This window comes from Octopus bimaculoides, chromosome 22 (assembly GCF_046866305.1).
Source record: "Octopus bimaculoides isolate indiv1 chromosome 22, ASM4686630v1, whole genome shotgun sequence".
Lineage (NCBI taxonomy): Eukaryota > Metazoa > Mollusca > Cephalopoda > Octopoda > Octopodidae > Octopus > Octopus bimaculoides.
In genome coordinates, this window is record NC_142949.1 from 24,858,935 (window position 1) to 24,871,066 (window position 12,132).

General features: G+C 36.2%; 1 protein-coding gene across 8 annotated transcripts in view; it reads right to left on the reverse strand.

Moving 5' to 3' along the window:
* LOC106881220 (cytosolic purine 5'-nucleotidase) overlaps window positions 1–12,132 on the reverse strand; it is a 64,733-nt gene that overhangs the window by 25,000 nt on the left and 27,601 nt on the right. For all 8 annotated transcript variants that reach the window (XM_089339847.1, XM_089339849.1, XM_089339842.1 and 5 more), the window contains one exon: window positions 9,414–9,513. In XM_089339847.1, coding sequence (XP_089195973.1) covers window positions 9,414–9,505 — 92 coding nt within the window. In that variant the 5' untranslated portion in view covers window positions 9,506–9,513. The remainder of the gene's footprint in view (window positions 1–9,413; window positions 9,514–12,132) is intronic.

The following is a 12,132-nucleotide window of genomic DNA, read 5'->3' on the forward strand; positions in this document are numbered from 1 at the left end:
TGCCCAAGGTGCCGTGTGTAAGTGTGTATGTGTGTGTTTCTTTGTATATCAGTGTGCTTATCTGTGTAGTCCAGAGGTCAACAAGCTGGAAAAAAGACATCTGTGAATTGTAATCTACAGAGATACTGTTACGGCTAGAAAGGAATGTAAAAGACAGCACACACATATACACAAATGCATACACAGCCATAGACATACACACACATATACAAAGATATACACAGCCATATATACAAGCAGCAATACTTAGACACATGTAAGTACACATGAGAACACACACAGATACACCCTAACATGAACACAGAAACACACATGTACACATACACATGCACTCGCACATGCAACAGATCTATACATGTGTATGCACATATACATACTTGCATATTTACACGCTCATGTAATACACAACCACACACACATACATACAAAGTCATACATAAATACATACACACCGGCACACAGACACACAAAGCTGCATTCACACACACACATACATACAAATACACATTCACTTGCACAGATAACACAGCACACACACACACACACAAACACATACACACACACATACAACCACAAAAACACACAAAAGCACACATACACGCACTTTCACAAGTAACATCCAATACGATGGGGCTTCTTTCAGTTTCCATCTATCAAATCCACTCGTAAGGCTTTGGTCAGCCCAGGGCTATAATAGAAGGCACTTACCCAAGGTGCTGCGTAGTGGGACTGAACCAAAAATCACATGTTTGGAAAGCAAGCTTTTCAACCACACAGGCACACCTGTGCCTAATGTAAATTGTAAGCAGCTCCTTATTTTTATTTAGGGTGGGGACATCTCAGTTGTCTAAAGAATCCCAGAGCAAGAATTTCACAAGACTAAAGATTAATCAGACAAGAAGAAGAAAATATGTTTATAGCAGCCAAAAGAGTAACAAAAAAAATCTTAAAAAAAAAAACATTTGTTAAAAATTAAAACCAAGCAAAAAACCAGATTTTTTTTTACTTCCTACTCCTGAACCCATACACAAAATGACACATGCAAAAGTTTAAGAGAGTCATACATTAGATTGTTGTTGTTGGCACTCCGTCGCTTATGACGTCGACGGTTCCAGTTGATCCGATCAACAGAACAGCCTGCTCATGAAATTAACGTGCAAGTGGCTGAGCACTCCACAGACATGTGTACCCTTAACGTAGTTCTCGGGGATATTCAGCATGACACAGTGTGACAAGGCTGACCCTTTGAATTACAGGCACAACAGAAACAGGAAGTAAGAGTGAGAGAAAGTTGTGGTGAAAGAGTACAGCAGGGTTCGCCACCATCCCCTGCAGGAGCCTCGTGGAGCTTTAGGTGTTTTCGCTCAATAAACACTCACAACGCCCAGTCTGGGAATCGAAACTGCGAGTCCGCTGCCCTAATCACTGGGCCATTGCGCCTCCTATACATTAGATTATTGAGTGCAATAATTAACTTAATCATTTATTGAATTTTCACTGGGAGGAATTAATTATCAAAGATAATACTTTCAATGCCAAGCAACAATTTTATTTTTATGTTGGTTTTAATCTCGCAGTAAAATTAAGGACATCATAAACCATCATCATCATCATCAGCAGCAGCAGCAGCAGCAGCAGCAGCAACCAACCACTACCATCATCATTGTTTTCATGTCCACTTTATCATGTTTGCATGAGACATGTGGAATTCGTTGAGACATATTTTCTATAGCTGGATGCCTTTCCTGTTACCAACCCTCACCTATTTCCAAATAAGGTAATATATCCCCATGGCCAAAAATGTTCTTGCAGAAATATTGGAAACCAAGGGTACCTTTAATAAGTGGCTAATAAATTTATTCAAATGTGGCCGACACAATTGGTGTGGTTGAGGTAGTTAAGAAGCCCACTTTTGAATCATGCGGTTTGAGGGTCAATTTCTCATCATGGATGCTGTCAGCTGGCATCCTTTGCTATAGCTGCAAGTTGACTGACACTCTGTGAATGAAAATAGCCTATGGAAACTGGAAGAAGCCCACTATATACATGTGTGTGTGTTTCTGTGTGCGCGCACGCATGAGTATGTGTATGCATGTGTGTGAGTGCATGTGTATGTGTTCATGTGTGTGTATGCATGTGTGTGTGCATGTGTATGTGTTCATGTGTGTGTATGCATGTGTGTGTGTGTGTGTGTGTGTGTGTGTGTGTGCACGTGTTGTGTGTGTGTGTGTGTGTGTGTGTGTGAATGAGTTTATATTCCCCTGCCTTGATATGTACACACTGGTTGTATATTTTTCGTACATTTTATCGACTCCAAAAAGATGAAAGGCAAAGATAGCCTCAGTGGGATTTGAACTCAAAACACAGAGAACCGAAACAAACATCCTAAGGTATTTTTGTCCTATACTCTAACAACTTTGCCACTTCACCCATGAAGCCATTATTCAAATACTAAACAAAAAGTTACAGATGATTTCTTGTTTGTTGAACAACTGAGAACTAGCACAAAATGTTCTCCAATTATAGAGTAGTCAAACAACTTTATTGATATAAAAACATTCTGTTCCCAACAATCGTTGAATTGGCAAGTTAGAACAGTTATAATGCTTCATTGTCATTATAGATTCATGTCTCATTTGAAAGATGCAGCTGCAAATCTCATTTATAGCTCAATGGTCTATTCGCTGACAACCCTGAAAAGCATCAACATATCACAGAATAGACTGCATAGTCATTTGACTGTGACCATGCTGGAGCACCGCCTTTATAGTCGAGCAAATCGACCCCAGAGCTTATTCTTTGTAAGCCTAGTACTTATTCTATTGGTCTCTTTTGCAGAGACGCTAAGTTACGGGGATGTAAACGCACCAGCACCGGTGGTCAAGCGATGCTGGGGGGACAAACAGACACAGACACACAAACACACACATTATATATATATATATATATATATATATATATATATATACATATATACGACGGGCTTCTTCCAGTTTCCGTCTACCAAATCCACTCACAAGGCTTTGGTCGGCCTGAGGCTATAGTAGAAGACACTTTCCCAAGGTGCCATGCAGTGGGACTGAACCCGGAACCATGTGGTTGGTAAGCAAGCTACTTACCACACAGCCACTCCTGTGCCTATATCTGTATTATTGTTCAGAAATTTTTGGAGATGACACACACACACACACACACAAATGTGTGTGTGGATACATTTAATGTGGAACCATATACATAGAGAATAATAATGTAGTCAGAATGTTCGATGATTATATATATATTTTTATTTAATCATCCAACATTTTGACTACCTTATTATTCTAAATATGCAATATCTGCTCATTACTTCAAAAACTCTCTCTCCATATATATATTTATATATATATTTATATATATATATATATATATATATATATATATATATATATATATATAGAGAGAGAGAGAGAGAGAGAGAGAGAGATACGCAAACATATGTATATGTACAAAATGTAAAAAAAAAACACACACACAGACATATATATTACATGGAACTATTAACCAAACAAAAGATTAACAGAAGTTCAAAGATCATTAAATTTGTTCTGGTCAATTTTATAAGCAGTTCATTAATACTAATATAGTTCAAATAAAAAAAAGAAAGCTTGTTATCAAATAAGATGTCAATAAACTTTTATCAGACGGATTCTGATCAAGTAGATCTAAGAACAAAAATGTTCCACCCACAACCACTCCAATATTATTTTCTTGTTCATTATAGACAATATATATTCAAGACTGTTTCTGCAGCTGATGAAACCTAACAAAGCTTAAACACTTGGAAGTTATTTCCCAAACTCGTTCAGCAACAAAAATAATCTTTTATCTTTTCACCTGTTTAAGATATGGCAATGCAGCCATGCTGGGGCACTGCCATGACAGGTTTTGGTTGAACAAATCAACTCCAGTATTCTTTATTCTCTTATTCTTTTACTTGTTTCAGTCATTTGACTGCAGCCATGCTGGAGCACCACCCTGAAGAGCTTTAAGTTGAACAAGTCAACCCAAGGACTGATATCTTAAGCTTAGTACTTATTCTGTCTCTCTCTCTAAGATATTATTTGTGAACAGACCTGGAGAAGGATGGTTTTTGCCAGGTTTAAAAAGTGTCCAAGACATTCCATTTGTAAATTACAACAGCACCTCAATTTCTTGAGATCCTAAGAAATGAAGAGTATTTAAATGGTAAAGGTTGTCAGTTTGGATAAGTTCAGATTCCATGGAGAGAATAGGAATGTGACATCTTTGAGATGTTACTGTGAAGAATAAAAGGTTTGTGTTGAATGTAGATGTTCATAAAGATACAGCTTATCTGGTTTTCTAAGAAGCTTTAGGCTCATGAAAATGTATGACCTCTTTGTCGAAACTGATGAGAAAACAAGTCCATCGTGAGCTTAGCTGCCAATGGAGCACATTTTCAGTTGAAATGCTGGAGTAAAGTGAAATGAAGAGCCTTGCTCAAGAACAGAATGTGCTACCTAGTCTTTGTAACAAATTCATGACCCAAATGATTCTGAGCTCAGCACTCAGTCATGTAACTTTACAAATGTATCTGAGAGAGAGGAATTAATAATTTTTTCATCTCAGAATGAGGGACAACTCCAAAATACCAGCTTTTGCATCTACCTATGAATTACAAAAGTTATACAAACTTTATAATTTTGATCAATAATGCAAGCCATCAGTGACTTCTTTGGGCCATTTTTTTTTTAATGTTTAACCCTCTAATGGCCATATTTTATTTTATAAAACATCGTCTGTTGGCTTCAGTTAAATGTTAAAAAAAGGCAGAATGATTTAGTAAAAACCTAATTTATTACTGCATTCATGTCTAAGACATAACCTTCCAAAGATTTTTACCTAAACTTGCAATAGAAGTCTTTCATTCTTTAACAGCAAAATTAAATTTCATGGTGATTTGGTGCTTCCAGTAATGATATTAAATGTCTACTAAAAAATAAAATTGATATTTTTTTGCAAATCATGCTGCTTCAATAAACTTGATATATCTTGATAAAAAAATAGCCTCAAACGTAACATTTCTCAGCATAAGATAGATTAGGGTGCAAAATTGCTTCCAGCAGTTAAAAGTAATGGAATTTTGAGAAATGGACTGTATTGTAGTATCATATATGTTGTTGGCACTCCATCTCTTACGACGTCGAGGGTTCCAGTTGATTCGATCAACGGAACAACCTGCTTGTAAAATTAATGTGCAAGTGGCTGAGCACTCCACAGACACGTGTACCCTTAACGTAGTTCTCGGGGATATTCAGTGTAACACAGTGTGACAAGGCTGACCCTTTGAATTACAGGCACAACAGAAACAGGAAGTAAGAGTGAGACAAAGTTGTGGTGAAAGAGTGCTTTCGCTCAATAAACACTCACAACACCCGGTCTGGGAATCGAAACCGCGATCTTATGACCACGATTCCACTGCCCTAACCACTGGGCCATTGCGCCTCCACTGTATCATATAGGATCCTTGATAAAACTGTTTGTCGTCTAAACAAAATTCTCAAGGAACTTTAATTAATATTTGGTGTAAAAAAAGAACAAAAAAAAAAACAACCTCATCCTAAAACACTAATCAGTAATCTAGAAATTGTTTAATTGTAAAGATAATTCTGGCACCTAGACAAAGTTAATTAGATCAAATTAACAAGCAATAGTTAAGTTGTTATTCTTGTTTGTCAAGTTCTGATACAGCAAACCTATGACCAAAGGTACTCCCGCTATAACCATCCTCTCATTTATTCAGCCATAATGTTATCTAGGACCATATTATCTAATAGCGATTGTAGTATTGATGCCAGTGGAATTTGTGTTGCTGTCCCGAATTTGAATCACACTGAGGTCAATATTGCCAGTCATTCCTCCAGGATAAATGAAATATATATAGTGAAATATAGTGAAATATATATAGTGAAATATATAGTGAAATATATATAGTGAAATATATATAGTAAAATATATATAGTGAAATATAGTGAAATATATATAGTGAAATATATAGTGAAATATATATAGTGAAATATATAGTGAAATATATATAGTGAAATATATAGTGAAATATATATAGTGAAATATATATAGTGAAATATATATAGTGAAATATATATAGTGAAATATATAGTGAAATATATATAGTGAAATATATATAGTGAAATATATAGTGAAATATATATAGTGAAATATATAGTGAAATATATATCGTGAAATATATAGTGAAATATATATAGTGAAATATATATAGTGAAATATATATAGTGAAATATATAATGAAATATATAGTGAAATATATATAGTGAAATATATAGTGAAATATAGTGAAATATATAGTGAAATATATATAGTGAAATATATATAGTGAAATATATAGTGAAATATATAGTGAAATATATAGTGAAATATATATAGTGAAATATAGTGAAATATATAGTGAAATATATATAGTGAAATATATATAGTGAAATATATATAGTGAAATATATAGTGAAATATATATAGTGAAATATATAGTGAAATATATTTAGTGAAATATATAGTGAAATATATAGTGGAATATATAGTGAAATATATATAGTGGAATTTGTGTTGCTGTTATAATTGTTTATCACTTTTATGGCAAGGAGCTGGCAATATTGTTAGAGTGTCAGAAAAATGCTATGCAGTATTTCTTCAAGCTCTTTATGTCCCAAGTTTAAATCACACTGAGGTCAATATTGCCATTCATTCCTCCGGGATTAATGAAATAAAGTGCCAGTCATATGCTGGGGTCAACGGTATTTACTAACCCCCACATGCCCTCAAAATTGCTGGCTTAAATCAGAAACCATTACAGCTCATACCCAGGTCAGTCCTGATCTATGATAAAAATGTATTCCAGCTATAACCACCCTGTCATTTATCCAGGCAGAGTGTATCTCAGGTTACATTATTCAACAAGACTTATGCTGTTGGTGTAATTTGTGTTAATGTTTCCGTTTAACCCTGGGTCAGTCCTAAACTAGTGTTCCATCCACTTACATTTTTTTTTACACATAGTACGCATGCAATAGATGCTAACATAAGAACCACCTTGAAGGACCACATAGTAAAGTTTAACAGGAAACTATACATGCAGGTTCAAGGTGCAGCCATTGGTATCAGTGTGGCTGGCCTCTTCATGACCTGATGGGAGCAAAAACTTAAACAATCTTTAGTTGAACAATCCACAACTGTTTTGCTTTACAGTAGGTATGTATATGACTTATTGTTTGTGCATGTGTGTGTGTGTGTGTGTGTGTGCATGTGTGTCTGTCTGTCTCTTGCCCCTTATACAGTTTGGGCAGCAGTGACGTTTGTCAATGTTCTCCATAAACAATATATCCTACAGGTTAGCATTTGGGCATCTGGTTGGTTGTACGAACCACTGCTAACCAGGAAAAATTGACATCCAAATAAAACAATGATAATGTTTTATTTAAACTACATTATCAGTTTCTTATTTCTTTATTGCACACAAGGGGATAAACACAGAGGGGACAAACAAGGACAGACAAAGGGATTAAGTCGATTACGTAACTGGTACTTAATTTATCGACCCCGAAAGGATGAAAGGCAAAGTTGACCTCAGCGGAATTTGAACTCAGAACGTAAAGACAGACGAAATACCGCTAAGCATTTTGCCCTGCGTGATACCGTTTCTGCCAGTTCGCCGCCTTTAACTACATTATCAGTTTCTCATAGCTCAGTTGATGAATCATTCACACCAATTATTTCCCCATGATGTGACAATTCTTGAGAAAGCAAAAAATAAGAAAAAAATGAAAGAAAAAAGGCAAAATGGTCACAAAATAGTTGAGTTTCTCTGTTTGGCATTTGTGATAAGTGTTTAAACAAGAAAATGTGAACTTAATAGTTGAACCTCATAGACATGACACAAGTAAAACATTTGTTACAACAGCTGTCACTATGGCTAAGATTAATTGGCAGTAGTGGTGGTGGTGACAGCAGTGGTGATGGTAACAGTGGTGATGATGGTGGTGGTGGTGGCAGTGATGTTGGTGGCAGAGGTGGTGCTGACGTTGGTGGTTCCACTCAACCTCTCTCTCTTTCTTTTTTTCCTTTCTTTTCAAATGGCAAATATCTTGACCAGTTATGACACAACAGTACTACAAGAAACAACCTATCAAACCTATATATTGCCACATGGTCAGCTAGAAATAGCAGTCAAATCTCTCTCCAGTTAAACCATACGGCCTAAAAATTAAAAGATCATAATGGATAAAGTGTATTCCTAATAGAACTGTGCCTGTGTATGTGCCTCAAAGACTGGATGTTCACATATATAAAAAAATATATATATATATTTTTAACTGGTACTCCTTTTAAGCTTAGGCTGGAACAATGTGAAATTAAAGAGTAAAGACCCCCTTCAGACTGTGGGATTGCACCTAAAAAGTTCCCCTCCAAGGCATAAGCCTGGGCAAAGTTGTTTATGGAAGACCAGCAGTCGCCCATGCATACCAGCCTCCCCTCTCCACACCACTGATGTTATCCAAGGGAAAGGCAAAGGCCAATATTTCTACAGCTGAGTGAACTGGAGAAGCGTGGAATAAATTGTCTTGCTCAAGAACACAACTCACAGCCTGGTCATTAAGTGCTTTGCTTAAGGACACAGCATAATGTCTGGTCTAGGAATTGAACCCATTACTTTATAATATTAAGCCCAGTATCCTAACCATGAGACCATTCTATTTTATTGAGAATTTTGTAAGCATTGTAATTATAAAGTCTCAAATATTGTATTAGATATGTCAGAAAAAAATTCCCATTTTAAAATTGTAAAACCATATTTGAAATTTTACAGGAAATACTTATCACTGAAGTGATATCAATATTGGAATCAAATGAAGAATTTACCATTAAATTTCTGATAACACAACACATTTCAGAAATCTGAAATATAAAAATCTTCCTTTATCTCCCTCCTTTCACATGTGTGTGTGTGTGTATGTCTTCATGTATGTAAATAGCTGTGCATGTATGCACATGTGTATAGGAGCATATGTGTGAGTGTACATGTGTGTGTGAATGTGTAGGAGTGGGTATGCGTGAGTATGTGTGCCTGGCAGGAGCTTGGAATGTGTAATACTGTCTGATAAATTTGGTTCTATGTTTTGTCAGCAAACATGCAGTGACTGTGTGTCTTTAGTGAATATTATGTTTGTCTTTTAAGAGGCTTTGCAAGTTGCTGATGCCACCTAAGCCGTCCAAATTACATGCATATCACTGAGATTTGTTTGAGTTAAGTTTGTGTGTACATATACTCTTACATGTGTGTGTGTGTGTGTGTGTGTGTGAAGTAAGGATGAAACACTGTACTGTACCTTTTATCAGGCTCCCGGCGGTATTTTACCCTTTTCTGTGAATCATTCATATTGCCAGCATTCGTGTCTATACTGTTAGGTTTAGCAGACATAGTGGAAACTGAAAGAAAGCCATAAGAAATAAGACTGAATAAAATTCTCCATAGATTCCATACAAACATTTCAAGATGTATATATATATATATATATATATATATATATATATATATATTAAATATTAGACATTAATTCCATCTACTTCTCCATTTCTTATTCACCTTATTCTAATTAAATATTCTGAATGACCTGAGATACTCGTCCTACCTTGGTTTTGTTTTCATTTTCCTTTAATATATACCTGCTGACTTGGAAGCCTAGTACAGATCCTTAGCTCCTGCCTCACCTGTAAGCTTGGAACCTAACAAATGACCAATTATAGCATTTACACTGCATACCTATTGGTTTAGATCATCAGTGAACTAAACTCTTTATATTCAGAGTGGCTGGTGTTAGGAAGAGCATCCAGCTGTAGAAACTCTGCCAGATCAGATTGGAGCCTGGTGCAGCCATGTAGCTTACCAGTCCCCCAGTCAAACCGTCCAACCCACGCCAGCATGGAAAGCGGACGTTAGGTGATGATGATATATAATATACTCTTTTACTCTTTTACTTGTTTCAGTCATTTGACTGCGGCCATGCTGGAGCACCACCTTCAGTCGAGCAAATCGACCCCAGGACTTATTCTTTGTAAGCCTAGTACTTATTCTATCGGTCTCTTTTGCTGAACCACTAAGTTACGGGGACGTAAACACACCACCATCTGTTGTCAAGCGATGCTGGGGGGGGGGGGGACAAACACAGACACACAAACATACACACACATATACATACACATATATACATATATACGACGGGCTTCTTTCAGTTTCCGTCTACCAAATCCACTTACAAGGCTTTGGTCAGCCCGAGGCTATAGTAGAAGACACTTGCCCAAGATGCCCTAACCCTAACCCTAATCCAATAGCAACGATACAAAGTATGTAGCCCTTAAAACGGTTTTTGTGCATTTACAGAGAATACCAAACTGTCTTACACAGGATCTTGTTTTTAGGAATTCCCAATAAGTTATGAATACCCAAACTGTGAAGTCAGTTATGTAATAACATGAAATTAGTTACCCGATAGTAAGAGTTCAAATAAAGTAGCCCCAAAAAGGGCTTTAATGTGTTCCCAGAGTATATAGAACATAGGAGGAAATACTAATAAGGTATGTATACTAAAATCCTGAAGCATGTTACATAATAAGAGGCTAATCAGATATGAGATTATAACAATTCAAAGTAAATAACTCTGAAAAGGGCTTTTGTGCGTTCCCAGAGAATATTACCCTCAGGGGTGCTAGTGTTGGTATATTCATGAATAAGTCACTAACCGAAATAAGTGGATCTATTGTTTAGGAAAATACTATTTACTTGTTTAAGGGTTGTACTGGATAAATTGTGAAAATAATTCTAACAGTTCAAATACTAAGAAATAATCATACTCAATTTAATTTTTACCAAATAATTTGGGAAAATGAATGGGTTATATATAAGGATCCCTTCCAGTGGCTAATGGGTTATTTCCCTTGGTCTTTAAAATAAAATATATTAGATATATAAAAGAAACCCTTCCAGGGGCCCTATTATCGATTTTTTTTCAACAATCTGAGTATGCCATGAAGTTTCCAGATATGAGTTGTACTCAAATTGTCAAGTTTCATCAAAATCGATAAAACAATGTAGGAGGAGTTAGATAACAACTCCACAAACACACCCACAGGCATAATTTCCCACATAAGTAGTAGATTGTTCTGTTTATATGTGTTTATGTCTCCCTGCCTTGACATGATGCAAAGGCTGTGAATGAGCTTCACCATCATATTATTGGTGTCTTTCACTACCAAAGTTCTGTGAAAACATGTCAGGCCATGAGGAAATAGTACCTTACTTAGAAACAAGTGACGGTTGGCAACAAGGAGCATTTAGAGCTGCAGGAAAATCTGCCTCAATAAATGCTGTCTGATGCAAGACAGCATGGAAAAGTAGACATTAAATCAATGATGATGATGATGATGATGGTGATGGTATACTCTAGCAATCTTTCTCATCTCAGTTGTGGCAGTGGTGCTTAATTGGCAGTTTTATTTTTGGCAGATCTGAATAATGCCAGGCAGGTCTGAAATGAGGAATTAGACTAAATGAGAATCACCATCAGAAGACAATAGAAGCAGCATGATGAAGGTACAGTTTCAGCAGTGGAATCAATTAAGCAATGATTAATGATGGAACATCACAAGATGGTGGAAGACAGAATTATAGCAATGACATTGAACCAGAGTCGTCTAGTTTTGAAAATGAACTACCACTTAGATCTTTGGAACTGGCACTCAGAGATGTCATTCAGCCACAAAGAGAATCATTACAAGTTCAAGCAAACTCAGTCTAATGGTGGCAGTAGCAGTGGCGGCGGTGGAAATGGTGGTGGTGGTGGTGGTGGTGAATGGTACAGAATTCCAGAAGTGTAATAACTGGAAGAATTCATGTAGTCTGAGTTAGAGTATTTGACCCTGAAATTCTCTACTCAATTACCATAACAGCAGGGCTGTGAGCAAGAAGTCTAACATACTTAGAATAACTGATTTTTACAGTGTTAATAACATTGTTAGTTTTCTGAGATAATATTTAACAGTGTTGATCCA